Here is a 27,996-nt window from a genome sequence, read left to right as displayed (position 1 = left end):
TTTTAGGTTTAAATGTTCTCATTGAGCACTCAAGGTCTCGTGAAATATACAAACACTGTTTAAGCAGCTTAAGCAACTAATAAAACTAGTGGGTGAATCTCATGAAACTTGTCAAGAACTTGTCCAGATCATATTTCACACCAAGTGAACAAAATAAGAAATAGCATTTGGCCTGAAGAAAATGAAGCTTGTTTTAGGACTATTAGGGTATTTTAACACTTAAGTACGTTTGCACTTAAATTGTCATTTTGCGGCAATGCAAAAAAACGCCGTTCTCGTAATTGTATTGTACTGTAATTCTTAATTTAATGCAAAAAAAGTTTTTAATCTTTGTTGTAAAGTATTTATATATTATGATAGTATGTTGTACTTTAATTTGTGATGATTTAATGTTTTTTTATATATATTTAATTATTTTTAATAATGTAATCTTATTTTGATATTTAATCATTTAATATTTTTAAATATTAATACAGAAAAACATATTATATTTCATTAGTGAGAATCTAATGAAAATCCCTGTGAATATTGGCAAACAAGAAAAGAAAAAAGCATTTCGATTAATTTGAGAAATGTGAGGGAAAACATAAAATGAAAATTGGTGTGTGTGAAATTTTTATGGGGGAAAATGCAAATATCTTAAAGTCCTAAAATAGACTATTTTCTGTATGCAAAGTACCATTTTCTTAATTTATTTCTTTTGATTTTCGAGTGAAATACTTCCATGAGGTTCACCATAGTATAAACTCATCACAGAACAAAAATGTGTTCTCAGTGAAAGACAAACTGTTATGATTCTGCCAAGGACTTTTATGTGTGTGTGTGTGTTTGAGTGTACATTATGTCGAGTCCATGTCCCATGTATCTCAGCTTGTCCAGCCGTCTCAGTTTGCCAGAGGAATTGTGCTCCTGCCAGTCAGTCAGTCTCTCGCTGTCATAAGGTGGGCCGCTGACAGCACATGGCATCGGTGTCCCTCGCTCTCTTCATCTCCGGAGGGTTTCTATGATGACGGCTGACCGTTGAGGCACTCCCGCCGCAAGCACTGCGCAGGCTTCCACCAGTCCCCGCTGTGGCACCGACAGATGGTGCAGTCGTCCACCTTCACTTCAATGCCAGCTGGGATGATTGTGGTACCAGCGAAGCAATTTGGACCTGTCACATGGGGGAAAAGGAGGAGATTTTAAGGAAGGAGGAATGAGCGAGAGCTCACAGGAGCCTCTTTTGGAGGGAATGCTGGGGTGACTCACGGGAGTTTCGAAAGCGGAACAGACGTGTGGATGTTTTTCACGGGCATGCACCGATGGGCTTGTTTTTGTAACACTAAAGCTCTTTTGCTCCTCTTTCTTCCTCTCTTTTTTTCTCTCTCTAATTCTCCTCCTCACACACCCATCCTCTCACTGGGATGCTTTGCATTCTAATGCGCCACAAGCTGCAGGGCCCGCTGAACAGCCATGCTGGCACTATGTGTGATCTGAGCACGCTCCACTCATTATTCTCTTCTATTGTGGCCGTGTAGACCATTGTAGAGCTATGCAGAAAAACGAAATATAGAAAAAATATAGAATTAATTAGATGATACGCTAATTAATCAATCAAATAGCCAGACTCTAAAAAAATACTGGTTTGTTTCAACCCATATTTGGGTCAAATATGGACAAACCGTTGGTTCAAATTAACCTAGGTTTAAACAGTTTAATTTAAACCAACAGTTGGGTTTGTCCATCTTTTTGGAGTGCACAGTGTTACAGAAAGATATATTTCAAATAAGTGCTGCTCTTTTGAACTTTCTATTCATCGAATAATCCTGAAATAAATTAATCACCGTTTCCACAAAAATATTAAGCAGCACATCTGATTTCAACATTGATAATAAGAAATGTTTTTTTTTTAACGCTAAATCAGCATATTAGAATGATTTCTGAAGGATCATGTGACACTGTAGACTGGAGTAATGATGCTGAAAATTCAGCTTTGCATCACTGGAATGAATTACATTTTTAAAATATATTCAAATAGGAAAGATGTTTTAAATTATAATCATTTTTTTACTGTAGTTTTGATCAAATAAATGCAGTTTCTGTGTACATTAGTACTGCATTTACATGGCATTGAAAAAAATAGTTTTGGTCAAAATGAAATTTAACAAACTTTTTTTTTGTAGGCTATGTAAACACTTACTATTCAAAAGTATAGAAGCTTGTTTCTGTCACTGAAAAAAAAAAAGGTAATTGCGACTTTTTATCTCACAATTTAGATTTTTTCTCATAATTGCATGATATAAACTCTCAATTGCGAGTAATAAAGTCAGAATTGTGAGATATAAATGCGTAATTGTGTGAAAAAAGTTAGCCTTTTTCCCTCAAAATTGGACTTTATAACTCGCAATGACCGGCGTGCCCCTAGTCTGCGGAGTTTAATTCCGTTTTATGAGCAGCAAGTGATAAGGAAAGCCTGGAGTATTATGGGCGATAACACGCACCCCTTGAACACTCACTTTGAGATAATACCTCCGGGTAGGCGATTCAGAAGTATTAAGTGTATGACCAACCGTTACTAAGTTTACTTTTGTGCCAGAGGCTATCCGTCTTTGTAATTTGAAATTTTTAAAAGATTCTTAATGTTATATCTAGGTATTTATTAGTAACTGAAATTATTTGGAAGCATGTTGTAATATGCATTATGATTTATTCATGTTTATACCATGTTTCAATATGGTTTAATATAGTGTTTGGATATGTTTGTGTTAAGCATGTTATTTTAAACCCTATTTTAATAGCCCCTTTTGGGATTAATAAAGTGGTAAACTAAACTAAAAAGTATTGCAAGTTTATATCTCTAAATTCTGAGAAAATGAGCCAGAATTGACAGATATAAACTCGCAATTGCGATAAATAAAGAATTGGAGGAAAAAGTCAGAATTGCAAGAGAAAAAGTCAGAATTGCAAGAGAAAAAGTCAGAATTGTGAGTTTTATCACACAATTCTGATTTTATAACTCACAACTGTGAGTTTAAATCTCGCAATTCTGAGAGAGAAAAAAGAGACAGAATTGTGAGATAACAAGCTTCCATTGAAAAGCCCCCAATGGATAAATGGAATAAATGAAATACTAATGTTTTTAATAGTTAGCGTATGCTATGTAAACGTGTAAAATGGACATCTTTGGCTTCATCTTACTGTTTCTTTAGTCTCTCAGTGCCACTTTTTAAAGATCGTCCTTGCACTCAAACAAGCTGCAAGGATGCATCATGTGAACGGCTCCTTTTACTTATTTTGTGCTTTCTGGTTCGGTGAGATGGTCAGAATCATAAGCTGAATAAGAAATGACATAAAACAGTGCAGATTTGGTCAACAGCAATGTTAAAACTCTGACAACACAGACACTGTTTTTCAATTCCAAGGGTATTTTATGATCATCATTTACAAGCAGAGTTTAGTTTTATATGCAATTCCCCAATGAGCAGATATTAGTGGCCCGCTGTGAATTAAACCCCAAGCGGTTGGTATAATTGCTTATCAAATATATGTGCGTTTATGTCCATATTTACCCATGTAAATTAGCAATGATCATTTCTAAATGATGGCAAATCAAAAGTGGAATAGCTCAAAAAGCTCAATGTGTAGAATTAATTCCTGTGATGTGTTTGTGTATTTTTTTTTTTACCATAAAATTACAAGCTGAGCACAGCCACATTTGTCTGAATGTTTCTGAAGATTTTTTTTGTGTGCTTTGCAAGCAATTGACATAAAGGCATTAAGTAAAAGGCAAGGGCAATTTAAAGGCGAAACGTCCATTCCTGTAGCCTCTATATTGCGCAGTACAATTATTTGATCTGTGGCTGGTGCATTTCTTTGTCTTTATAGACCTTACTCACAGCAGCCGAGCGTCATCTTTGATTTTTAGCGGGAATGAAAGTGAGGCTTTGATGGATAGACGTAAATCTCTTCATTTGGTTGTACTGATATTTAATGTGTTTTTGGATTGTTCTTCTGATTGAAACACTGCAAAAATATCTTTCCAAGAAATGTCAGTAGACATAAAAACCGAGACAACATGTGCTGTGGAAAATAAGTGATCTCTGAGCTTTATAGCTTTTTACAGTGGATGGATGCCATTGAAAACATGGTTAGTCTATACCGCACAACCTCACTTTCATACCTGTCATCGCGCTGCTCTGAATAAGGTCTATATACTGTCTCTGTTACAGCACTTGACCTTTGGTGACCTCAAGGGGGACTGATGCTGCAATCAGTGGTATTCATATAAGATAATAATTATATTATGTTTGGCTGTATAGTATCTTAAAAGGGTCCTTTTATGCTTTCTTTACAACTTATAAAGCAACAGTCAACGTCCAAATCCTTCACTTGAGAATGGCAAGTGGCAAGAATTGCTTAGATTTTCAAATTCCTGCAGTACTCCGACTCTCTGCCACAAGGAAAAGTGTGTACGTCTGCTTAGACCCTATAGGCACGAAGCACTTTTCCATGTCAAAGACCATCTTTTTAAAAAAAAGAACACTGCCATGGATTTTAGCGTACACACACTCTAAGTTCACATCTGTGTGTACGCACGTTTTCTAAACGAGAATTATAAAACGTGCGTAGAATTAAAGAATTAAACAAAGCGTTACTGACAGACTGGGAAGAGAGGTGCTGCAACAATGTAAAATATTTTAAAAAATAAAGCATAAAAACCAAACCCCCAAAACAAAATCAAGACTTTGAAAAAGGGCATAATAGGTCCCATTTAAAGTTCCTGCACTCTAGAGATTAAAAGCAACCATCTGTGTGTGAATAATTTGTGTGATGGCTTTATGAAAAAAATAATTATACAGGCACCAGCCACTAGTCAATCAAGTCTTATTAAAATATATTATTATAATGACTTGGTCATCGATAAATATTTAAAAAATCAATTTTTCATATTAAATCTTCTGGAAACAGAATGTTTAAGCCCCCCACGCTGCACTTTGTGGACATTTTCATCTCTATTTGAATGAAGCACTGCTCTAAAACATCTCTGTGGTGCCTGGAGGATCTTGAATCGAGCACCATTGAGCATTTCTTTGTAAACAGCAGCAATTTCATCTAAAGGCCAGATAGAATTTTCTTTATAACTGTGGTGGTGCTATTTATGATTATTTGCAAATTAGATCTGAATTAGTAAAACGTCAGCTCATAAGAAGTGTTTTCATCATAACTCAGCCCAATAAAAAACAGCATTTACAGAAGTAACATTTCAGCATATATGTAAGGCCATTCTTGATGACAAGCAAGTCCTTGAAAAGTACTTCTGGTTTGATGTGGCAGTATTTCCTGAAATATGGTCCTCGCTTTAAGTCAGGAAAGTCAGTGGTGTCACACATTTCAAAAAGAGTTCAAGCTTCATGACCTCCCTTTTACTGTGGGAGAAAACAACTAGATTGCCTTTTAACCACATCACAGACTTGTTAATAGACTTGCGATAGGGTGGCGGGGGTTAGCGGTGCACAAATTGCTTTACTGCCTACAATATTCTGCATGCTCCTAAGAGACCTGAAGGAGTCTTACATGCACTCAAATATTTGATTTCCATCAGTAAAAATTATGAGCTGTTGGCAAAAGTACAAAAGCAACCTTTCAAGGGGGGATGAAACAGAGATGCGGGGCAATAGCCTAGCCAAGAGCAGTTATTCATCATCCTATAGAAAAGAGCGTCACTAGTGCAAGGACACCTTGGCCAGGTGGACAGGAACCAAACAGATAACGGATAGGATCATGCTTGATGTCATTCCTTATCCTTAATGACCAGGAGATCTGTTTTGAGACTATAGTTTGTCATGAAAATCAAGTCCATTGATTACAATTTACATCGTCGCACATTGTACATAAGGTTATAATATGCAGGTTGTATTAGTTTGTAATTGGCAGTTAAACAGCTTATGTCCCATACTGTGGTATTTTAGTATTATTTATTATCATATTTCATATTTTGAATTACAGTAGTGGACAAAAGTGATGTCCAGCCAGGAAAATTTACGTCCTCACCCTTTATTAAAAAATTATTAAACTTTTGTTAAAGATTTTGAAAGCATATTGTGTAGTTGTACAAAATATTAATAACTGATTATGTTGTGGTCAATATGTTTTTTTCCCCCCAATGAATTTTCTTTTTTGCATAGTAAAATAAAACCTGTAGCTTGCATTTTTCCCAAATAAATTTGTCATAAAAATACCTTTACCAAATGTAGTGTTTTGTTCATCCCTCATATTTAAAAGGGTTTAAAACATATACAAAATATTTTTCTCATCTTTTGATGGTTTAATCGAACTTGTAGGGTCATTAAAACAAATATCCCCTCAGGACATCACTTTTGGCCACTACTGAAGCTTTTATTATCAGTTTTTGGGGAAAGTTACTTTTAAAAGTAATGCGTTTGTACTGTATTACTTTTTCCCCAGGGCTGGGTTTGCTTGTTTGTTTTTTAATAACAAAAATAAAAGTTCTATTTTTGGCAAATGTAAAAGGCCCTTTCACACCAAAAGTGAAATGAACAAGCCTGTACATTAGAGGGCGCAGCTCAAACAAACCTTTATAGCTGTGCCATTCTGGGGTGCGTTTCCCAAAGCCAACTATGGTCGCAAGTTCTTTCGTTTCCAATAGAGTTCAATGGAACTTGCGACCATAGTTGGCTAACGATACTTTTGGGAAACGCACCCCTGGATTGCAGAAAATGATGAAAAACAAAACTTATTGTGTTTCACTGCTTTTATTAATTTTTGAGGAATACTGAATCTGTTTTTGTGCAAGTGAGATGAGTAAATGCCGGCTCACATTTAGTCTAGAACTGCAATAACCATCATGTTTACACAGCGCACACAACGCTCCTGCATCTTACTCCTGGAGACAGGAGAGTAAATAAATGCTAAAGCATAAAGCTTATTTATATAGCACCTTTTAAAAACAGTGTTTACAAAGTGCAAATAAAAAAAATAATACAATTAATTAAATATGCATGTGCGCATTCACAGAAAAGAAAAACATGTTTGTCTTTAGTTACAAATAAGTAACTTGAGTTTCTTATTTGAAAAAAACCCCCAACTCAGATATTTTGTTGTAAATTTAAAAGTAACGTAGGCCTATTACTTTACTCGTTACGTGAAAAAAGTAATCTGATTACGCAACTCGCATTATTTGTAATCCATTACCCCAACACTGTTTATTATATTTTTAGTTTTCATTTTAAATTTTTAGTAATTTTGTTGTGCTTTTGTCATTTGTTTTTTTAAACGTAATAATTCAATTTAGCTATATATTTCTATAATATTTCTATTTATTTTTGTTTTTAGTAATTTAAGTACTTCAACTTTAGTACAAAAAACACGTTTTTTAAGTTTAAGTTTTTCATCAAATATTTATATTTTATTGTATTCTTTCTAACCAGGAAGTGCAACCTCTGAATCATATGATGTTCTTTCTGTTGCACTTCGATCAAAAAAATCATATTGGTTTGTTTTGACACATACTGTACTGTACTGAAATTTGAACTACGATATAATAAACATTTGACATCTTGTGTATCTTCAATCTCAAGTGTCAAGCCTAAAATAGAACAGAAGGCATACAATCTGTATGCAATCTGTAACAATCACATTTCAGCTCTTATGTTGAACTGGAAATTGCAAAAACCACCAAGTGAGGTAATGAGGTACGTATGCAGTGCATACATACTACATATTTACAGCATGTTGTGGTTTATGTTTTTTGTTGTTTTATTTAATATATTTAGTGCCGCTTTAAATTCACCCTGTTCTTCACATGTTCTTTCTACATTCAGATCATAGTCATTATCATAGGTGAAGTTACTCTGTTGCAGTGGAGGCCCACGTCATTGCCCTCAGATTAGCTTGCAACCTACAAGTATGCAATTACTATGGTAACTACTGAAGCCACTGAGAGATGGTTGCCCACGATTGGCTCACCCACATAGAAACATGGCCTGTTGTCTTTCCAGCAGTGCACAAACTGTGCTTATTGCTGGACAAAGTTCTGGTTAACATGGGCTGGATCCAAGGCTGCATCAAGTGCCAAGGTTTAGAGGCACAATTTGGCAATTAGCAATGAGGAGCAAGCACATCACTATTTCTTGAGGCTGTTTTTGAGTTCAAATTTACCTCAGCAAAAAAAAGTACTGCATTCCTGTGAGGTTCGTTAAGAGAGGCTCAAAAAGGAAGTGAAACTTCCCAGGCTTCCACATCTTTCATTTTGACATGAGATGCAAGAGAGTCAGATGTGAGCTATATGTTTATGGAAATCTAAAGTTGTGCTATAAAAAAAATGATGCAGTCATGTCTGAATTTTGATTGACTGAGACTTGGCATTCCCAGTGTCATTGTTGATCCTCTGCCAGCTCTGTCAATGCTGGGATAAGTGTCTCTTGACATTTAACGTCTCAGTTTGTCCATGTGGAACAATCTGAGAGAGATTACATGACAGGCTGTTTAGAACAGCCTTTGACCAACGCTACTGGAATAGATTGAACTGAAATAAAGTCTCTCGAACTAATTATTTTGCCTTTCATCCTCCTAAAATTGCAACCAAAAAGAGCTAAGTCTAGCTGACATGTTAAGCAACCAATCGCAGTTTGTTTTGTTCCGAGTCATGTTTAGGTTGGTGAAAATTAAAAGTTGATGTCCCTACAATGCGTCTAAAATTCTACATCCAAGAACTTTGAACTTCACATACTTTTGAAAATCCAGCATTTCGTTTATACTGATAAGCGCTCGTTGTAAACACGACAGACTTTCTTCTTTCATGAGGGGGTTTGGCTTCACAGTGGCTTTGTTTCCCGGCGGATCTTTAAAGAACGGGACAAGAAACACAAGAAACGATTTCAAACCGTGTTTTTGAGACTGTCTTTGGCTCACTGCAATTTTAAGGAGAAAATACTCAGCAATGGTGTTGACTTATGAATTTGCACATGGTTTGTCTTAAAGCATATAACCACCATAAGCATGCAAATAAGGTCAAAACTCGCACCTCTGATTGGTCACCTCACCAAAAATGGGTGTGACGGATTGACTGGCTTTAAGAGTTCCCTATCTAGAAACATATTGGCTCAATCTCTTTGAGACATCACACTTCCTGAATTTTTTCCGGAAAATTACCTTTAAGTTAACTTCGTTGGATTCAACCTGGACCATCCAGAAGATATCAATGAAAGCTTCAGCGCACTCCTATAGCGAAATCATCAAGAATCTACGGACTCTACCGCATCTAGACTCTTGTTCAGCAACCGAAGTCAATGCAAGTAACCATTTTGCAGCCTTTAGATGCGTTCTAAGTTTTGCCCCTTTTTAAAGGTGATTCTGATTCTTTGATGGTTCTCATAGGCTGTGGTAAATCAGTTAAATCTTGTTCTTTTTTAACTTTTCTTTATTCTATATATAATCTTTGCTTAGTACACGTAGTTCACTTATTAATCTAATTTAAATCCAACCCCGATGTAAACGCCATCTTTGCATGATAAATGCATTACGTAAATGCTGTACTGGGTCAGAAGGTTTTTTAATATAATACATTGAACACTTTTATCTCAAAGTGTCAAGGTAATAATCTGAATCTTCCTGATATGACCCCTCTAAAGATCTTGGAAGCAGACTTGGTTATTTCCTCAGGGGACGGGCTCCACCGCAGCCTCCCTAAAATGCCACCACCACAAGCTCGTCACCGTGCCCTGTCTGCCTGGATTAGTTCTCATCCAGGCTGTAGGCGAGGTTTGTGTATCTGTGTGTGCGTATCTCTGGCTGTCTTTCTGCGCTAGTAACGCATAAAGTCACAGCCGGTCTCTATTTAGCAACAATACCTTACACCACACTTCTGATTGTAATGTGCATCCTAGAGAATTTAGGTCAATGTGTGCCAGAAGGGGAAAAGGAGGGAATTTCATAGATTTTAAAGTTGCACTTAGAAGATTAGATATGATTTTTCTTTACCAATCTATTTTCAAACACGTCTCCTGAGGCGCTCTAAAGAGCGTCAAGATTTCTTTTAAACTGAAGACAGGAACTCGGGTGCAATTCGCAAACTTGATGTCATTTTAGCTTGTTAAAATCCATAACTTCAACAAAAAGGTTAGCTGTCTGATACTGTCATATATTTTTACCCCCGTAAAGCTTTATCTAAAAGCAGATGTGTTTTCAAAACCAGTACTTAAAGATAATATTTTATTTTATCAGTGTAGAAAAACAATGTTATCACATAAATTTTTTTCGCAATTCCAAGTATTTTGGTACTTCCATGCATTATTATTATTAATTTAACAGATTCAATTTGACATTTTCATTTGTGAACTACAATTGATTTCAATATTTTACATAATAAATTAATACATGTGCACCATATTCACATTATTTATCCTAATCTTAAATGAAAGTTAGCATATTTATCTTTTGCATATTTATCTACAGTAACATTCCAGTCGTGCAAGCTTCTACAGGTTGCCTGGCCTATAAGCACAGTACCGATCAACATTTTATTCATCCCACTGATTCACTGAGCTTACATTTTTCGTTTGTGCCACTGTATCGGACTGACTCAGGGATATCTCTTGCCCTTGGCCATGCAGTGAGCCATTGGAATCCAATAATTGTAATTTTGGAATTGGGTCTTGCTGACTATAGTGCATCAAGTCACAGGAGATAGAGGAGTCCCCTTTGGCCAATTAATCCTTCTTAGCATGGTCTTAATCAATGGGACACTGTTTATCTGAACCAAATTTCCCCTGTAATTGAGCAGAGGATTGGTAATCAGAGCTCGCCTGCTGGTGAAACTGAGATCTAATAGAAAGTTTGAGTGGTTTTTAAACAACCTGTGCATAGAGCTGTCTGTTTATATCACACTATAACGGCAATTTCATGAAATCTGATACATGCCAGTCAGCAGAACAATTCGCTTTCCTTTGGGAAACAGTAGAGAGAGAACTCCGAGGAATTCTTTAAAGTACACCTTGCAGGTGTTTTCATCTCCATAAACCTATAATAGCAGATAGGCTGTTCTTACCGTTTTTACAGATGGGGCAGCACTGTTCTGGCTCATACACTGGGTTGACGCACTCTGGTACTGCACAGTCAGCGACCACACAGTGCACCTCGTTATTTGGCTCGCAGCGACACCATTCACAGGGCGAAGGCTGGAGAGACAGAGAAATATGATACGGTGAGAGACTCTTAAAGTAAGACACCACAGTGGAAGTCAACATGAAATCCAGACTGACCCTATTTGTGAGTCTATGGCATGTTTGGTTTGATTAAAACTAACCCTTTTTGCGATTGCTCTGTTAGTGCGGTTCATTTGAATTAGTGTGAACGCTGCCATCTGAACCCTGGCGTGCAAACAAGCGGACCAAGACCGCTGAAAAGAACAAACAAACTCTTTTGCGGTTCCAATGATATATGAACGCAACATGGACCAAAGACATGTAAACGAACCATAAACAGGAAGATAAACAGGAAGAGCATTCTGTCCTAAAAAGGACAGAATGCTCATGCATACCTGTTTTTTTATCGTCATAGTCGCGATGTTGCCCATCACAGTTCGGTACAGGTATCAGAACCTCGTCTCCTCGCAGCAGATCGTTTGTGTGTGTGACGGAGGGATCCCTGTAGCTGTTTTGACTCCTTTACGCATTTTATAAACTCTTCAAAAAGTTCTCAGCTGGTCAAAAGACCATCACATGTAGGCTACGCAGATACAATGAGCGCCTTTAGCCCAGAACACAGCATTGTTTTGCATGTTCTGTAAGTTCCGTCTCAAAATAGGCAATACGTCACGAAAGCAAACCAATCAGGTTGTGAACGAACCCCTATGCCTTTAGGTCGGTATCTTTAGGTTCGGTGGGAAAATACCAATCTGCATGCTTAGCGGACCAGGACTAAACTTTTTTTGTTTGTTCTGGACCTAACGAACCAAGCGAACGAAACTACAAGTGTGAACACACCCTAAAAAGGTATATGACAGTACAATAACTTGCTTGGTGTCACAAATCCCCTCTCCCTTTTCAACTCACCTCCTGGCTATTTTGTTTGCACACTACCATTGTACCTTTTTTTTATTACTTTTAAAAGAAATCAGTTATGTCCTATGACGTCTCTTATGCTTATTTACTTGATAAAAAAATACAGTAAAGGCCCGTTTCACACTGAACATGAAACGATTGATTGCCTTCAGCTAATTCACGACTGCACGATAGACCTGGCTCTGACCGAGAATTTACCTCGTGGATGTATCTCGTATCACCAATAATTCCATCAGATAGTATCTAACCAGTAAACAACAAGTTGAGACTTTACCATTAAGTACATACTTGTCGGAGAATATAGCCCAAATTATTAGGTGATTAGTTTCTACATTGCATGTTTTTTTTGTTTTTTTAAACACTCCTCCAACAGATTTGGATTTCTGTGATAATTTCAGAAACTCTACATGTAGCCTAGTATTTGAATGGCACCACCGATTTTATGTTTTATTACAGTATTAAAAAACAGTTCACAGATTTAAATATTCCACAGAGCCATCTTTTGGAGTAAGTGTGTACCAGCTTCCCACACAGTTCAGGTATGTTTTTAGTCCATTATTTTGGCTTCTGAGGCAAGTTGAATGATGCTACTTCACAGTTGCTATGATAATGTTTGATGGTGGGCAGTGTTAAAATTGCATTTCCCACATAGCTTAACATTTTGTCTGAAATCTCATCACAAAATCAAGTGTTCTGGCATTATTATCAGTTAACAACATTTAACACTATTTTATAAACTCAGCATTTTTTTATTTATTTAAAGCAATTTTTCCCTATTTGTGCCACAATGTAGGCCAATGTTGTGCAGATTTGGTTAGTGCACCTTTACTCTATTCTCAGCTCTTGAACTCTGTAGCCCCTTCGAAGTGATCGATAGGCTCTCTCTGGCTTCTCTCGCAGGTCTCCTTTATGTTCACACAGAGAGTTTTGAGGTACGACCTTTTCAAGGAAGTGTCTGGGTGGTTTGATGTATCTTCCACATCCTGATAATTGAAACAGCGGTTGTCCACTGGGACACTCAAACTCTTGGATATTATTTTGCACTCTTATTCTAATTTATGTGCTTATTTTAACTTCCACAGTAGCAATTTTGGAATGTTCTCTAGTCTTCATTTTCACAGCAGTCCCTTAGAGTAATGGTTCCTCATCTCTGGGGTTCCTCTCCAGAGAGTGTGGAAGTTATTTGAATGATTCCCAGGTAGAGGCCAATTGTGAGGCAACTTTGTCATCATTATGCAATTGTTTCCCATCTATGCAAATTTAGAAATTACGCAACATTGCTGACTGAAATTGTATGCAAACAGTATATATACAGGGGTTGGACAATGAAACTGAAACACTGGCACTATATTAGTGTTGGAGGTCTCACACCTATATACTGTATGTGCGGCCTGGTGGGCAAACTTCACTGATTGGACAGTCCATCAGTAAGAGCAGAGTGTGATGGTTGAATTAGCAGAGCAATATCACAGATGCACATAAGATACATACAACACACTGGGAGACATATCAGAGTTCAAAAGAGGACAAATTGTTGGTGCACGTCTTTCTGGTGCATCTGTGGCCAGGACAGCAAGTCTTTGTTTTATCGAGAGCTATGATATCCAGGGTAATGTCGTACCACGTAGGACAAACCATATCCAACAGTAGTAACTGTCGACGCAAGAGGAAGCTGTCTGAAAGGTATGTCCAAGTACTAACCAGGATTATATCCAAAAAACATAAAACTACAGCTGCCCAACTCACTGCAGAATTAAAAGCGCACCTCGACTCTTCTTTTTCCACCAAAACTGTTCGTCGGGAGCTCCACAGGGTCAATATTCATGGTCGGGCTGCTACAGCCAAACACTCGTGCCAATGCCAAATGTCGGTTTGATTGATGCCAACAGTGCAAATCTTGGGCTGTGGACAATGTGAAACATGTATTGTTCTCTGATGAGTCCACCTTCACTGTCTTTCCCACATCTGTGGGAGTTACAGTGTGGAAAAGCCCCAAAGAGGCTTACCAACCAACTGTTGCGTGCCCATAGTGAAGCATGGCGTGAATCAGTGATGGTTTGGACTGCAATATCATGGCGTTTACTACTGTGCTTGAAGGGTGCGTCAATGCAAGGACTACCTAATCATTCTGCACCATGAAGGGGGTGCCATGTATCCGCATGATCATTCACCAATACACACAGAAAGACTTGTGACAGAATGGTTTTATGAACATGAATGTAAAGTTGAACATTTCTCATTGCCTGCACAGTCACCAGATCTAAATATTTTTTGAGCCACTTTGGGGTATTTTTGAGAGCTGAATTTTGAGTTTCTGCAGTTAAAAATATACATGTCTAATGTATAAATACAAATACTCTGATTCATTCTGAACTTCATACACTGTTCACTCATTGGCCAAAGGAGAACTGGCCCCCGACTGAGCCTGGGTTCTCCCAAGGTTTTTTTCTCCATTCTGTCACCTGATGGATTTTGGTTCCTTGCCGCTGTTGCCTTACCTTCTGGCTTGCTTAGTTGGGGACATTTAATATTCAACAATATTACAGATCTGCCTTAAAGGTGGATGATGATGAAATTGTTTTTTTTGTATTATTTTCATGTTATCACTGTGAAGCTGCTTTGATACAATCTGTATTGTAAAAAGCGCTATACATGTATAAATAAAGAAGACTTGACTTGACATGTCAGATATATAGAATTCTATATAAATGCCTAGGCCATAGTCCATTTCTGATATATAACATTACACACAGAACTGAAAAACCATTTCTCTGTCTTTTTTTCAGTCAGCCTAAACCATGTCATGCTTACAAAGTACTGGGTTGATTCAGCAACCGCTTGATGAATAAATAATGACAGAATTTGCCAGCTTTTGTCAGGTTAGTGCCATCAAATCTTTTCAAATCAAAATGTTTATTTTAAATGCTAACAAGCAAACTAGGTATCTTAACTACAGTAACTGAGAAGAATGGTATATTCTGTATATTCCACTTTATTTTGAAATATGTCTATGAAATAATGAGTATTTATGACTTTGGAATGGCACGAATTCTTATCACAAATATACACATTTTTTGGCTTTTTCTGTTCATGGGAATTGCTGCACCATTATTTGAATAATTGTATATTATTACACCATTATTGTATATTATTACATTTCTGATGAAAAACTAATTCTAAATGACACAAAAGAAACCAAGCATTTACCAGAATTAACTCAACATTCAGTTTGGAGTCAGTAAGATTTTTCTTTTTGTTTAAAATCAAAAGTCACAGTAAAGACATTAATAATGCTACAAAAGGTTTCTATTTCAAATGTTGGATCTTTTGAACTTTCTATTCATCAAATAATCCTGAAAAAGGTGTATCATGGTTTCCAGCACAACTGTATTTAACACGATAACAAGAAGAATTGAAGAATAAATTCAGCCTTGGTGAGCATGAGAAACTTAAAAAAACATTAACGATGTATTAAATTGTAGCACTGAGATTTTTTTGAAAACTATGGGATGATACAACACGTTTCATTAATTCATTTCATCTTTTAAAAAGAGGTGACGTATGCTAGCATGGATCACACAGGGCTGAAGGTTTCGGGGACAGACAGAGATTGGAACCGCTGTCCTGGCAGTGGTCATGGCCTTTAGTCTCTGCACACTGTGTAAGTGTCACGTACACTAATAATCCTCTGTTCTCCATTGATAACAGCATTCAGTCCTGTAGGACAGGGGCTTCTGAACTTGCCCATACAAATCATGTGTAATTGTGCCAGACTCCTCGTAGGGCCAACACACTGCAAAAAAGCATACAATGGGCAGCAGTGGGCACAAGCGTCTGGTTTTCATTTCTTATATTGTAGAGAATGCTGAGATTAACGTTCTCACTTAAGAACAGACTATGATCTTGAACATATTGCTTTGCAAAAGGGCACTTGAGAAGTGTCTGAAATGGGTATTATGAGATTCAAAGTGTACATGCAGTACTACAAAAAAATCATCCTTACAAAGTATTCATTATATTTATTCAGTATTGGACAAGAGGTTCATATCATGTTCGGCTGAAAATACTTTTTATGTAACTAGGCCTGGATCACTCTTATTGTAAAGGCTTTACGCTTTCCAAGATTATCTACTTATGGTGTTATATATTATTCAACAACATGGTTCCAACAAAAATGCAAGCAAATCAAATGAGAGTAATTTCAGGGCACAATTTCCCTGCTGAAAAAAAGCTGGTGTTCAGCTGGTTTATCTGCTAGATTTTCTTAGGCTGGTTTAAGCAGATTTTTTTTTAACAAGGTTTGAAATGCTCTAAAAACAAAGTCAAGATTAAATACATTCATTAAAAATTAATTATTGTTACTTAGGTGCGTATGCATTTTGGGGGCTCTCAAAAATAGCGCATTCATTTTTGTGATTAATTTATTTGTCTAGAAAGGCCGACCGAGCATGGTCCGCATGCAGGCCTATCCTATGATCAGCCAATCATTCATTCAAGAGCTTTTAAATTATTCAAGCTAAACGTTTCAGTTCAGTTCACATCAGAGACCATAGTTGCACTGCTTCCACGGCAACTGGCGATTCGTTTTGATGTGTGACCAAAAGTGGTTTCATTTACTTTGTCTCTTGCCTCTTAACATGCAAAGCCAACCTATCCTGCTTACAGGTGATTAAGACACGTGCTGTGTCATCCATCCCATGTAATCTTATAGCAGTCACTACTGCTGTATAAATATATACAATAACTATATATACTGCAGAAAAAATCAGAGAGTGCTGAACAATATATTTGGCATTCTGGAGGTAACACATGAGCAGTATTTTGTAACCGCAAAGGATTACATGTGTAAAAGGGCGTCTGTGATATTTTTTTTTTACTGTTGTCCGATTACATTGATTTCTGTATGGCTCATGTGATTAAAAAGATTTCGGAAACGCCTGTAGCATTAGGACTAATTTTACACCTGACCAGTTACATTTAGATTCGTTGACGCTGTATGAGTCAGTTTAACACTGATGGTTTTATCTCGTCACGTCGCGGAGGATGAGGAAGCATACTCTTTTCTACTCGAACGGACAATGACTTCTTCAGTCTGGGCCTGGGCCCGCATTGTTTCAAGATCATCCCTGATTCAAGAGCTCTCCTGCTATTGTGTGCTATCACTGCTTAGATAAATGGTGATGAGCCCTTGGAAGGGTGCTTTTTGCATGGGCCTGATGAAGCATTGTAATACTGGTGACAGAGATGGTGTGAGATGCCAAAATGCTTCATTTGTGGAATAATTTGCAAGCTGTGAGCACAACTATCTTTTCCCATTTCCGTCTAGTCTTCAAGAGAACAGTATTTCTGAGGGGAGTTTAATGCATCCTTACTGAATAAAAGTATTATTTAAAAAAGTATAAAGTTTGAGAAAATAATGTCGTAAAAGCATTTGACCCATAAATGAACATTCTGTCATCCTTTATTTACCCTCAAGTTGTTCCAAATCTGTATGGATTTCTTTCTTCTGCAGAACTGCAAATATATTTTACACATAGAATGGAGAAAAAATAAAAAATAAAAATGGAAGTCAACGGGGCCTATCAACTGTTTGGTTACCAATATTTTTCAAAATATCTTCTTTTGAGTTCAGCAGAAGAAAGAAATCCATACAGATTTGGAATAACTTGAGGGTGATTAAATGATGACAGAATTTTCATTTTTGGATCAACTATCCTTTTATGACATTATTTTCTCTCTCTTTGTTTTTTTTTTTTTTTTCTCTCTCTCTCTCTCTCTCTCTCTCTCTCTCTCTCTCTCTCTCTCTCTCTCTCTCTCTCTCTCTCTCTCTCTCTCTCTCTCTATACCTATGCTTTTATATTTTTCATGGAACAAAAAATGTGAAGTTTTAATGTACCTTGTTTTCATTTAACAACAGTGATGATTATAAGTGTCAAGTTTTAAATAATAATTTAAAAAAATTATCGAAAAGGCACGCCTCACATACTCAATGGCTAGAAGTAATTATTAACTGATAACACAATTCACACAAATCTATCATGGCCTAAGAAGACTTATTATGACACACGTTCTGTGTTTTGGATACTTATTTGACTTTGGCAGACAAGGTCACTTCTATTTTGTTTAACAGTCATTCCCACATGTGTCAGTCATTCTCATGTGTCCCACAGACAAAATAACAACTGGGAAACATTCCAAACGGGTTTGGAACGCCATATGGGTGAGTAAATAATGATAGGATTTCCTCTATGGGGCCTCACCACTGAATCGTGTGGGCATGCTGGCTCTAAAGTGGTAAGAAAATATGTTAAAACCAGTTATATTCACTAATGGTGCCACTGATGGCTCAGATGCAGAGCTTGAGTCATCAGATCCTAATGAGTTTAAGCACAGATGCTGAGCTACGTCGTTCTGACAGCATTCTGGGAAATGCAGTTTCAGACATGAGGGTGACTAAAAGGCTCATGCGAAGTGCCTTCAGAAAATGTTAAAGATCAGAGTGGGTTGCAAAGGTTGCATTCCTATGTGGCTATGTTAAAACAACACCAGGATCGGGGAATACAAGACAGAGAGGATGGTGGGAAAATCAAGATACTGAAGCTGGTGACCACCAATTTCCACTTGAAGCATTTGGAATTATAAGATTAAACTTTCTCATAGTTCCAGTTTCCGCTGGCCTAGTTGTCAGCTATTAATCAGTGTTTTAAATTAAAACCATGCTGTTCCTCAGGCAGTTGGATCGGAAAATCAATTTAAGCAATTCATTTCAGGTGCTTTTTATAGCTATTTCCTCTCACAGGTGTCGGAGTTTGAGTGAGTACAGTCACTAATTACTGCTCACTGTAGCATATGCAGATGAGAGGGCAACTTATTTTGCATGTACGTGTGCGCGCGCGAGAGAGAAAGAGAGACTTCATAGTTGAAACATTTTCTAAGCGCTGAGCCGATTACTCTACATATCTGTTTTAATAAAGTTGCAGTCTGACGGTGATAGGCACTGCCTTGGTTTTGATGGAATTTAAATTGACATTTCCTCGTTGAATATTCAGCATGAAAAATGCGCAGCCGTCTGTTTCGAGATGCTGAACAAAACCGACGCACTGTTCTTTTGTTGAAGCGTTGAGCGATACTCATGACAAGACAATTCCAAACCTTGAGGAATGGAGAGAGTGTTATCTGATTCATTTACAAAACATGGTTTCTCTGAATGCTTGAGGATTCAGCAAGAAAAATCCAATGAGGGTACCCAGATATAAGCCTTTGGACGGATATGTCTAATTTTATTTTGCATGCATTATCTATAAGCCATTCCCTCAAAACTTGATTTTCTCACCCCCTCTCACATGTATTCCCCTTCCTGGTGATCCCAGGCACACAGACGGGATTGTTCAGAGCTCACATCCCGGCCCTAGCCTTTCTGCCTGGGATCTGAACTCACCATATAGCTCAGGTCTCTTGCTTGCAGCTGAGAAGTGGCTGGGGATGCGGCGGTGGAGTGGCTCTCTTCCACGGCTGCTGGGGGACCCTGTAGGTGAAACACCTACTGAGGGTAAGTTTCAGAGCTCTTGGTGAATATAACACAACAGCAGAACAGGAACCACTACCCCCCCAGAACCCCAATCCCACTGCCCCCTAAAATCACCAAATATAGGCCTGGTTTCACAGACAGGGCTTAGATAAAGCCTTAGTTAAATTAGGACATTTAAGTAGCTTTTATACTGTAAATGTGCCTGAAAAAACATTATTGGCGTGCATCTTGAGAAAAAACTAAGGCACTGACATATTTTAGGATTTGTCAGTGCAAGTTGCTTTCAGTTAAGACAGCTCAAACATGCATTTTAATCTGGGACTAGCTTAAGTCTTGTCTGTGAAACTGGGCATTAATGTTATTATAATAATTTTTTTATATGTTCTTACACTCCTAGTACAGTATATTTTGTTCTTGTGTAAAGTGGCCACAAAATGTATTTGGACAATTTCTTTGCATTAGTAAACCAAGTCTGTAAACATTTTTATTTTATTTATTTTTTTATTATTAACTTTACCGACTGGGCCAGTTCTCCACTACCGTTTAAAAGTTAGGGTCTATAAGATTGGTTTAATGTCTTCTATGCTCACCAAGGCATGTGATCAAACATACAGTAAAAACATTAGCATTGTAAAATGTATCCATTCAAAATGTTTTCCTATTTTAATATGTTTTAAAAGTTTACTGCAGAGTTCAGTGTCACATGATCCTTCAGAAATCATTTTAATATGCTTATTTAGTGCTTACATGCATATCTTATTATCAATATTGAAAACAATATAGAATAAATGTAGTAGTGCTGCCTAAGATTTTTGTGAAAATATAACATATTTCTTTGATGAATAGAAAGTTCTAAAATATAAATCTTTTGTAACATTATAAATGTCTTTACTGTCACATTTGATCAAGGTAGTGCATCCTAAAAGTATTAATTTCTGTAAAAAAAATCTTTTTTTTTTTTTTTTTTTTTTACAGTAGTGTACAGTATGTATGCATTTGCTTGTGTGTATTTTTTCTTTTTTCGATTATTTAAAATGATCTACAGTAAACCAATGATCCATTTCCAAATACTTTTTTGGAGCCACTGTATTTACAAACTTGTATTTTTATATTAAATATAACAAATAATAGGCTTCCTAATACATCCTTCCTCCTCAAAGCACAGAGAGAATGTGCAGGAAGAGAGCAGTGAAGTAATTGTCCGTTATACTTTATTCTCTCAGGGTTTCGACTGACAGAATTGTATGAACATGCTCTTCCTGAACTTTCACTGGAACATTGTAAAAATAAAGACATGTATTGGATGAGCTATTACCATGTTTTAGAAATGATATGATAAACTCAGTTGGTATAAATCCTATAGCTATTTTAATCACCCTCAGCCTGATAACGTGACATTTAATGAACCACATAACTGTCCGGTTCAAGCTGGGTTACACATGGGTCAACGTGAATCGCTTTGATGATGCTCTTCGATTCTTTCATTTGGAAATCCGTCACTCATCTGTCATTTGCAGTGATTAGTAACAACAAAAAGCTCTGCTGACTGATTGGTCTTCTTTATTCTACAGTGAAAAGCCTTCTCCGCGTGGAAGATTCATATCTCTGTGGGGCTCCTCCCACTCCTGCCGAGACAAGTAAATACAGTCCTCGCCAAAGAAAGGCTGAGGAAATGCCAATGTGGCCCACACCAAAGGTTACCCTGTCGGCTTCTCTTAATTGGATCAGCTATCAAGAGCCGTGATGCCCTTTGATTCCCATTCACAGCTGGACTTCAGAAGTTGCTTTTTAATTCAAAGAGATCTCACTGGACATTATTGAGCGACGAAGCCTCGTTTGCTGAATGCGCAACTCAAATTCAGAGCAGAAACTGATCAAAAACGTGTTTCTGCTGGTTATGAATTGCATCGCTTTGTTTATGGGCTTTCAGTCAGGGTCTCTTCTGACGGGAGATAATCAGTAGAGCCAGATAAACGGTTTTAAAGGTAATAAAAGATTGTAAGTTGTCCTTCCACTCAAGGTTGGAGAGAACATGCGGGTAAGATGCTGTATTGATGGACCTGATCTTTTTATCAAACAGACTTACATGGGCAAATACGTCTAGTTGAACCACATGCTTGCATCACAACAGGGCTAATAAGCCGCCTAACAAAGATGGATTTGATTTAAAAGTCTCAGAGACCCTAATTAAAAGAAACTGCTTGACTTTGTCAATCTTTAGTAATGCCATTTATGTCATTTAACTTTCTTGTTAGCCACAAAGAGATTCCTTAGATGTTGTTGCTTAAGTGCTCTAACCTTGGCAGCTTTTACAGATTTTAATTTGATTGGCACGAGTTTGACTTCAAAACCTTAATACTCAGTCTTTGTTTAGAGAAACCGGCGAAGCTACTGTGGAAATGAATTTAGATTGACACCTCAAAGAAAACACTAGGTATTACAATAAAATGCTGATTTTGTCAAAAGCTGGCCAGCCCCATGTTGATACAACAGAACTGTGAGTGATAATATATCAGATGTTGCCGGATGGGAAATTCATCACCCAGAGTGAGACTAAATTACATAGAACTTCCACCCCACGGTAATCCTGATATTAAACATTGTTCTGGTTTTTATCGACTGGTAACATAGTCGAAGATAATAATATTTGCAATACATTTAATGTCGGGAGACAGGTTGCCTAAAAAGGCCTGAATTTACATTATCTCAAGATTAAACTCAATGAATCAGATGTGAGCATGAGATGAATGCTAATGATATCTTGTTCTCTGGAGAGAGGAGATTTAAGATACATGCAGTGCAAATCCATGAAAAAGATCCAAAGCATCACAATTAAGATTAAATGCATAATTATCAATGTGGCCAGTGAAGTATAAACGATAAGAAACGTCGAAGAACATTTCTTATGCTCTGTTTGTTCTTTCTCCTTAATAAATGCATGATGTTTATCTTAAAATATCATTTTGGAAATAGGATTTTGCTCAGTGTCATTAATCATTACAAATAACTGTCCAAATTATAATATGAAATGTTATTAAATTATAAATAAATGTTAAATGATCAAATGAGTGTATTAAAATTCATGTTAAACATACATATTTATATATTAATGTTTAAATTACAGTGACGGGATAAAAATGCTGCAGAAGGGTACAGAATTCTCAAGAGAGATGAAATTCATAAATGGTGCGAACATGTGCTGGAAACTCTAATCTAAGTGGTGTACTTGCAAGTCCAAAGACTAATTTTGTGACTGATGATTTATTAAGTTGTCCTTTGGCTTTGTTGATATCTATAACTTATATTTTTAGATTTTGCAGTTGCTGAAACAGCCCATGTTAACCCTGGAAATGAGCTTTGTTGATGAAAGTAAAAATTCTGTGATCAAGGGCATCTGTTGTGATCTCATCAGTCGCTTTCCTGGTGCAAGTTTCAATTCTCTGATATTGTATGTTACAAAGAAAAAAAAACTCATTTTGTGTGGCTTATTTTGGGAACTAATATTTCTGAGAGCCTTTCTGGTATGTAAAAATAATATATGTACCAGCTACTATCTGCTTCCCTGCATGTAGAAAAGCATCAGTCCATGTAGACATCTCGATCTCCGAATGCAATGTACTGCAACACGAGGAGAGCTTGTTTCCATATAAATTCCAAGTGTCTAAGTTATCATGCTTTTCATTGGAATTACAGGTTCATGACATTTCCTCATATGGAGTCAGTTCATTACGTTGCATTCGGAGATCGACTACTTTTGACTGACAAAATTCCAGCCACCGGAAACACTGATAAAGTGAGTTGTACAAAACCTTTCTTTTTAGTAAACTTTGTGTACACATACAATGTAGTCAATGCTCGAGTTCATGTGTAGAGCCCCTGGTGATACTCCAAGCACAGTTTTATGTTGTGTCGAGTCTTCTTAGTGTTTTAAAAATAGCGATTTTGATGCTATTATAGAAGTGCCCCTAGCTCTCCCATTCAAAAGGCATTTTGAGTTAAAACGAAAATACGGTCAATCTTAAAAGTGGCGTTTCCATTCTAATTATGCTTTTACACGAAAGTTTGACTCGGGTAGATTAACAAAAAGAGGTTCAATTTTGGTGACAGTTACCCTTTAATAGACTACTTATGGTAAATAAATGTGGCAATAAGAGACAACTTCTTGTTCCTCAACAAAGAGCTTACAACAACATGTTAGGTCTGATAAAGCGGTCATGAAATACTAAATGCCTCATATATTTGTCAATTCTATGTCTCAAGTTAGTAGAACGGTTCGTCATGCAGCACAACACTCATGTATCTGTGTATGGCTGATGGGTCTTTTTAAGAATGCTTCAGTGCTTTGTTGCATGATTGATTGGCTTGCTTTCTTCCTCTGATCAATATAAATAACTAGAATCTAAAGTCAAGAGAAAATGCATGCTACTTTTAAATGGATTGCTTTGTCAAGTGGATTGTTTCTGTGGCACAGTTCTAATCAAATTACAGTTGATAGTGATGGATAGGACTTATCATGATGAGCTGGAGTAAAACAAGAACAAAACTATCCCACAGTATTGCATGCACTCATACACGGACCCACCCACACAGACTAATATTTGAGGACATGGTTGGTGCGCTCGTGGATATGTATGTTTGAAAGCTACATCAAGCAAGATTCATATTGTCATGAATGCTGTCTTAGAGCCAGACATGTGAAACTTGCAGACTTGATTAAACAATTCAAACTCTGTAAAGTACAATCCACCCACCGTTCAAGAATAATGGAAAGGCTTTTTTTCCATTTGTACCTTTTTTAAACAAAATCCCCATGATACTCCACTGTACATGGTTGAAGTTTCAGCTGGAGTGCAAGACGCACGTAATAATTAATGCAAAGGCTGTGGGTTACACAATGCAATGCTAAATTAATAACGTAACATCATAATCTTGCAATAGTTATTCTGGTAATTGGGAGGCAGCGTGATCCTACCTTGAACTCCTCCAGGATTTTATAAGTCTTCCCTCTGTATTCACAGAAGTTTTTGACCTCCTTGCATTCGGGGCAACACCCGTTGTGTTCCACCTTGGTGCACTTGGGGTGTATTTTAGGGCACTCGGGTTGGTCACAGACAGGTCCGTCCTCCGTGCACACGCACGGGCAGTTCGAGTGGCCAGGGAAGAAGCGTTCCCCGATCTTGTACACGAAGCCACTGTCATCCACGCAGCCTTTCCCTCGGTAGTCATCGAAAATGATGTCATTGTTGGCAGTTCTCTCGGCCTCTTCCGCGACGGGATAGTCCTCAGGGCCGACAGAAGCCGGCGAGACAGCGGCGTTCAGGGCGAGCAGCACGACGCAAATCGCCGGGAGAAAAGGGCCCATCCTTTGCCGCGGCAGTCTTGACGCATTCAAGGAGAGTGTCTCAGGTCCCTTAAGTTGTAAGTCTCCATGCTGCAAATATGACACTGAAAGAAATGTAAACAACCCGTAGCTTGATAACTGGACATGCATTTTCTTTATCTTAACTCATAAAAAGATCGTATATGGTACAGTTTACTGAGAAATGTAACCTCGAATGAATGGGGAGTGTTGTAACAATGTTTTAATCAGTTTTTTTTTTTTTTTTGCACTGTCCCTTCAAATGCTTTAATCGTAGGCTATTTATCTGCTACAAAGTATATTTTGGAAATATATGACTTACACCTAAACTGTATAAATTAGTGTCAGGTACATAGAGTGCTGTTATAGGCTACTGGTATGAGAAGCAACACTTATTTACATTTTTTTTAGTATGAATTTGTTGGTGTAGTCAAATTTATTTACACATATCAAATACATGTATACAAACATTGGGAAGTGTTACAACCTTCCTAATATTGTTGTTAGTCACGAATTAAACATGTAGATACCAGACAATACATGTTTTATATCAAATTTAAATAAATTCCGAGTGATCTGATTTGCAAATCAAAGTATAAACCAGACATAAAAGCTATTTTGAGGAAAGTGAAATTGCCTGTCCTGTAAATACAACTTCTACTGTCTCCTCATGAGGATGGGGGTCATGTATGTTAGTGGTTTCACCCCTGTTAAACTGATGGTGTTACAACTCACCCAGTGTTACAGCATTCCCCGGTCTCACTGGTTAATCTCTGGTAAAGATCTGTAATTTGTTTCCATACAGAATGCACTATCAGCCGAAGATACCTATTGATGGATGAAGAGTCAGCTCACATAAACGAGGTGTGTTTTCCTCCTAAATGCTGTCTCTGGTGGAGGTGGTGAAAATATTACTTTGAAGCATCAGAAATCAAACGTGTGTGCGGGGAAAAGCCACCGAAGAACAAAGTAAATCAACACAAACAAAAACCCAGATAATCACAGGCATCATAGACAGTGCTCAACAAAGTTAGCCAGGATGTCTATTTCTCAGGGACAACAGGTAGCTCCCCAGCTTCTAATTCATCACTGCAGATAGATGTGCATTGACCATGTCCGTACATTTCCACGCTCTGAATTTCATCTGCTCCAAGAGCCCTGAAGAAACGACACGGTTTCTGTGTCATTAACGAGTGCGTAATGGGCTTCGGTCCAAATGCCTCTTCACTCGTGAAAGCACGAGAAATGAACCATAAAACGGCACAGTATAGTGCGAGATTCTGCACGCACTTAGAAGCTGGCAGAGGAAAGCACTTCAAAGGAATAGTTTCCCTTTTACACTGAAAGATAGTCTAGTATTGTCAATGTCTGGTCTATAATAAAATGACTGCCTCTGGCATGCTGAATGTATATGTGCAGAGACTGTCTGCCTTGAATGTAAAGATAAATGTATTTTAAACAAGTAATATAATCATGGCCATGCAATATTAATTAAATATTGCATTGAAGTATTGCAATAAACACGAATACACCTTTAACCAAGTGCCTGGACTAGACTTACCGCGTTGAAATGTCTGGTTCCACTTTGTTGGAATCGTAATCAAACGAGCAAGTGCACCTTCATGATGATAAACTCCAAAAAATCATTCCAATTCGAGTTGGTGCACAAATGTGCTTACTCCAATACAACAGATAATCCGAATGTCTTTACTATTTACAAATGAATGCTGACCATGTCCACTTCAGAAATGACATATCCAGAAACGCAATTATGATTCCCCGATCATTAAGAGATCTCTCACGATATGGAAAAGGAAGGGAAAAAGATCCAAAACATCTGTACAAATGTACTTCCTTCTCGTCATCATCTAGTCATCCGCGGCATTTAAATCAACTCCCAAATACTGCAGGTGGAACAGTATTACGCCATTTGGTCTTCGGCACCTCCGCCGAGAAAACAATTTGATGTCAAGTTAACAAACGAGATTAGATTCAATAGCATTACGTTTCCCCAGAGCGAAAGTAAGTTTATCTACATTGGAGATGCTCGCGCCGAGCAGACAGAAAAGCATCGTCTGAGACAGCGCTACTAAGTTGAGTGCGGAGAGGAATGAGAACAGAGGAGCGTTTCATCTTCAATAGGTCGCCTCAGTGAGTTCAGCACCGCGGACAGCGCCGGATCTAGAGTTCAGCACACGGACAGCGCTCGATCCTGCACTGCATCTTCTCCTTGCTAAATTCTCTAATCATGCTCTAAGCGTGATTTGGCGAAACGTGCAACAGGACAGTCTCTCTGGATCTTTGGTCATATTTTGCTACTCTTCTCAGCGTTTTCATTCGTAAATGAAAAGAAGTCATTACATCGAGTTTGGTCATGAACAGTGAATCTTATAGCAACACTTTTTATTCAATCAACACAGATTTTATTGCATACGCTGATAAATTGTAAACTGAATCCACAGAAATATGCAAAATTGTTGTGCAGAAGGTAACCCATAGGGGCCACTGCATTACTGTATTTGACAGTGAGCTGAATGTGGCCAAAACAGGCATTATTATTGGTGCATTTTGTGTCCTTCGTGAACATATGTGTAAACAGTGAAAAGCTGACACCAACTTTTACTGTGCTATTATACACATATTTCATAATGCATCAACTCAAATACAGAAATACATTTATTTATTTGTGTGTGTGTGTGTGTGTGTGTGCGCGCGTGTGTGTGTGTGTGAGTGTGTTATTATGCTGTTGGTAACACTTTATTTTGATGGTCTTTTTTGATCATTCTGTTGACTATAAGTAACTTTGCAACTACATGTCAACTAACTCTCATTAGAGATCCTCCAACAGACATTCTACTGACTATAAGTAACTTTGCAACTACATATCTACTTATTTTAACCTTACCAGTCTACTAATACTAACACTCTGAGGAGAGTTAGTAGACATGTAGGTCCAACATAACCATCATAACTCCAACTTATTAAAAGTATGGACAACTGTACATCTTGTCAACATATGATCTCTTCAAGACTTCCTCTCTCTCTCTCTC

At 37.5% G+C, this 27,996-nt stretch overlaps 1 protein-coding gene across 3 annotated transcripts; it reads right to left on the bottom strand.

Annotated features, from left to right (window-relative positions):
• Positions 1-500: 500 nt before the first annotated feature.
• vwc2l (von Willebrand factor C domain containing 2 like) lies at positions 501-27,167 on the bottom strand. Of its 3 annotated transcripts, XM_079619309.1 has the most exons (5): positions 26,508-27,048; positions 24,560-25,032; positions 19,498-19,599; positions 11,045-11,174; positions 501-1,153 (listed from the first exon to the last, which is right to left on the bottom strand). In XM_079619309.1, the coding sequence occupies exons 2-5, from the start codon at positions 24,947-24,949 to the stop codon at positions 1,002-1,004; spliced, it is 774 nt and encodes a 257-aa protein (XP_079475435.1). In that variant the 5' UTR covers positions 24,950-25,032; positions 26,508-27,048; the 3' UTR covers positions 501-1,001. The 3 variants fall into 3 exon arrangements, with proteins under 3 accessions (XP_079475435.1, XP_079475436.1, XP_079475434.1); XM_079619310.1 differs by lacking the exon at positions 19,498-19,599 and having other exon boundaries at positions 26,508-27,167; XM_079619308.1 differs by lacking the exons at positions 19,498-19,599; positions 26,508-27,048 and having other exon boundaries at positions 24,560-25,097.
• Positions 27,168-27,996: the final 829 nt, after the last annotated feature.

Source organism: Phoxinus phoxinus, assembly GCF_949152265.1.
Source record: "Phoxinus phoxinus genome assembly, chromosome: 7".
NCBI classification, from domain to species: Eukaryota; Metazoa; Chordata; class Actinopteri; order Cypriniformes; family Leuciscidae; genus Phoxinus; species Phoxinus phoxinus.
The sequence above is the reverse complement of the archived record's forward strand: the minus strand, read 5'-3'. Positions and strand labels throughout refer to the sequence as shown.

Coding starts and splice junctions, on each gene's coding strand:
- vwc2l (XM_079619308.1), bottom strand. CDS start 25,078: ATGCATGTCCAGTTATCAAGCTACGGGTTGTTTACATTTCTTTCAGTG. Junction 11,175..24,559: donor AAATCCTGGAGGAGTTCAAG/GTAGGATCACGC, acceptor CTGTCTCTCCAG/CCTTCGCCCTGTGAATGGTG. Junction 1,154..11,044: donor CTGCCCCATCTGTAAAAACG/GTAAGAACAGCC, acceptor CCCATGTGACAG/GTCCAAATTGCTTCGCTGGT.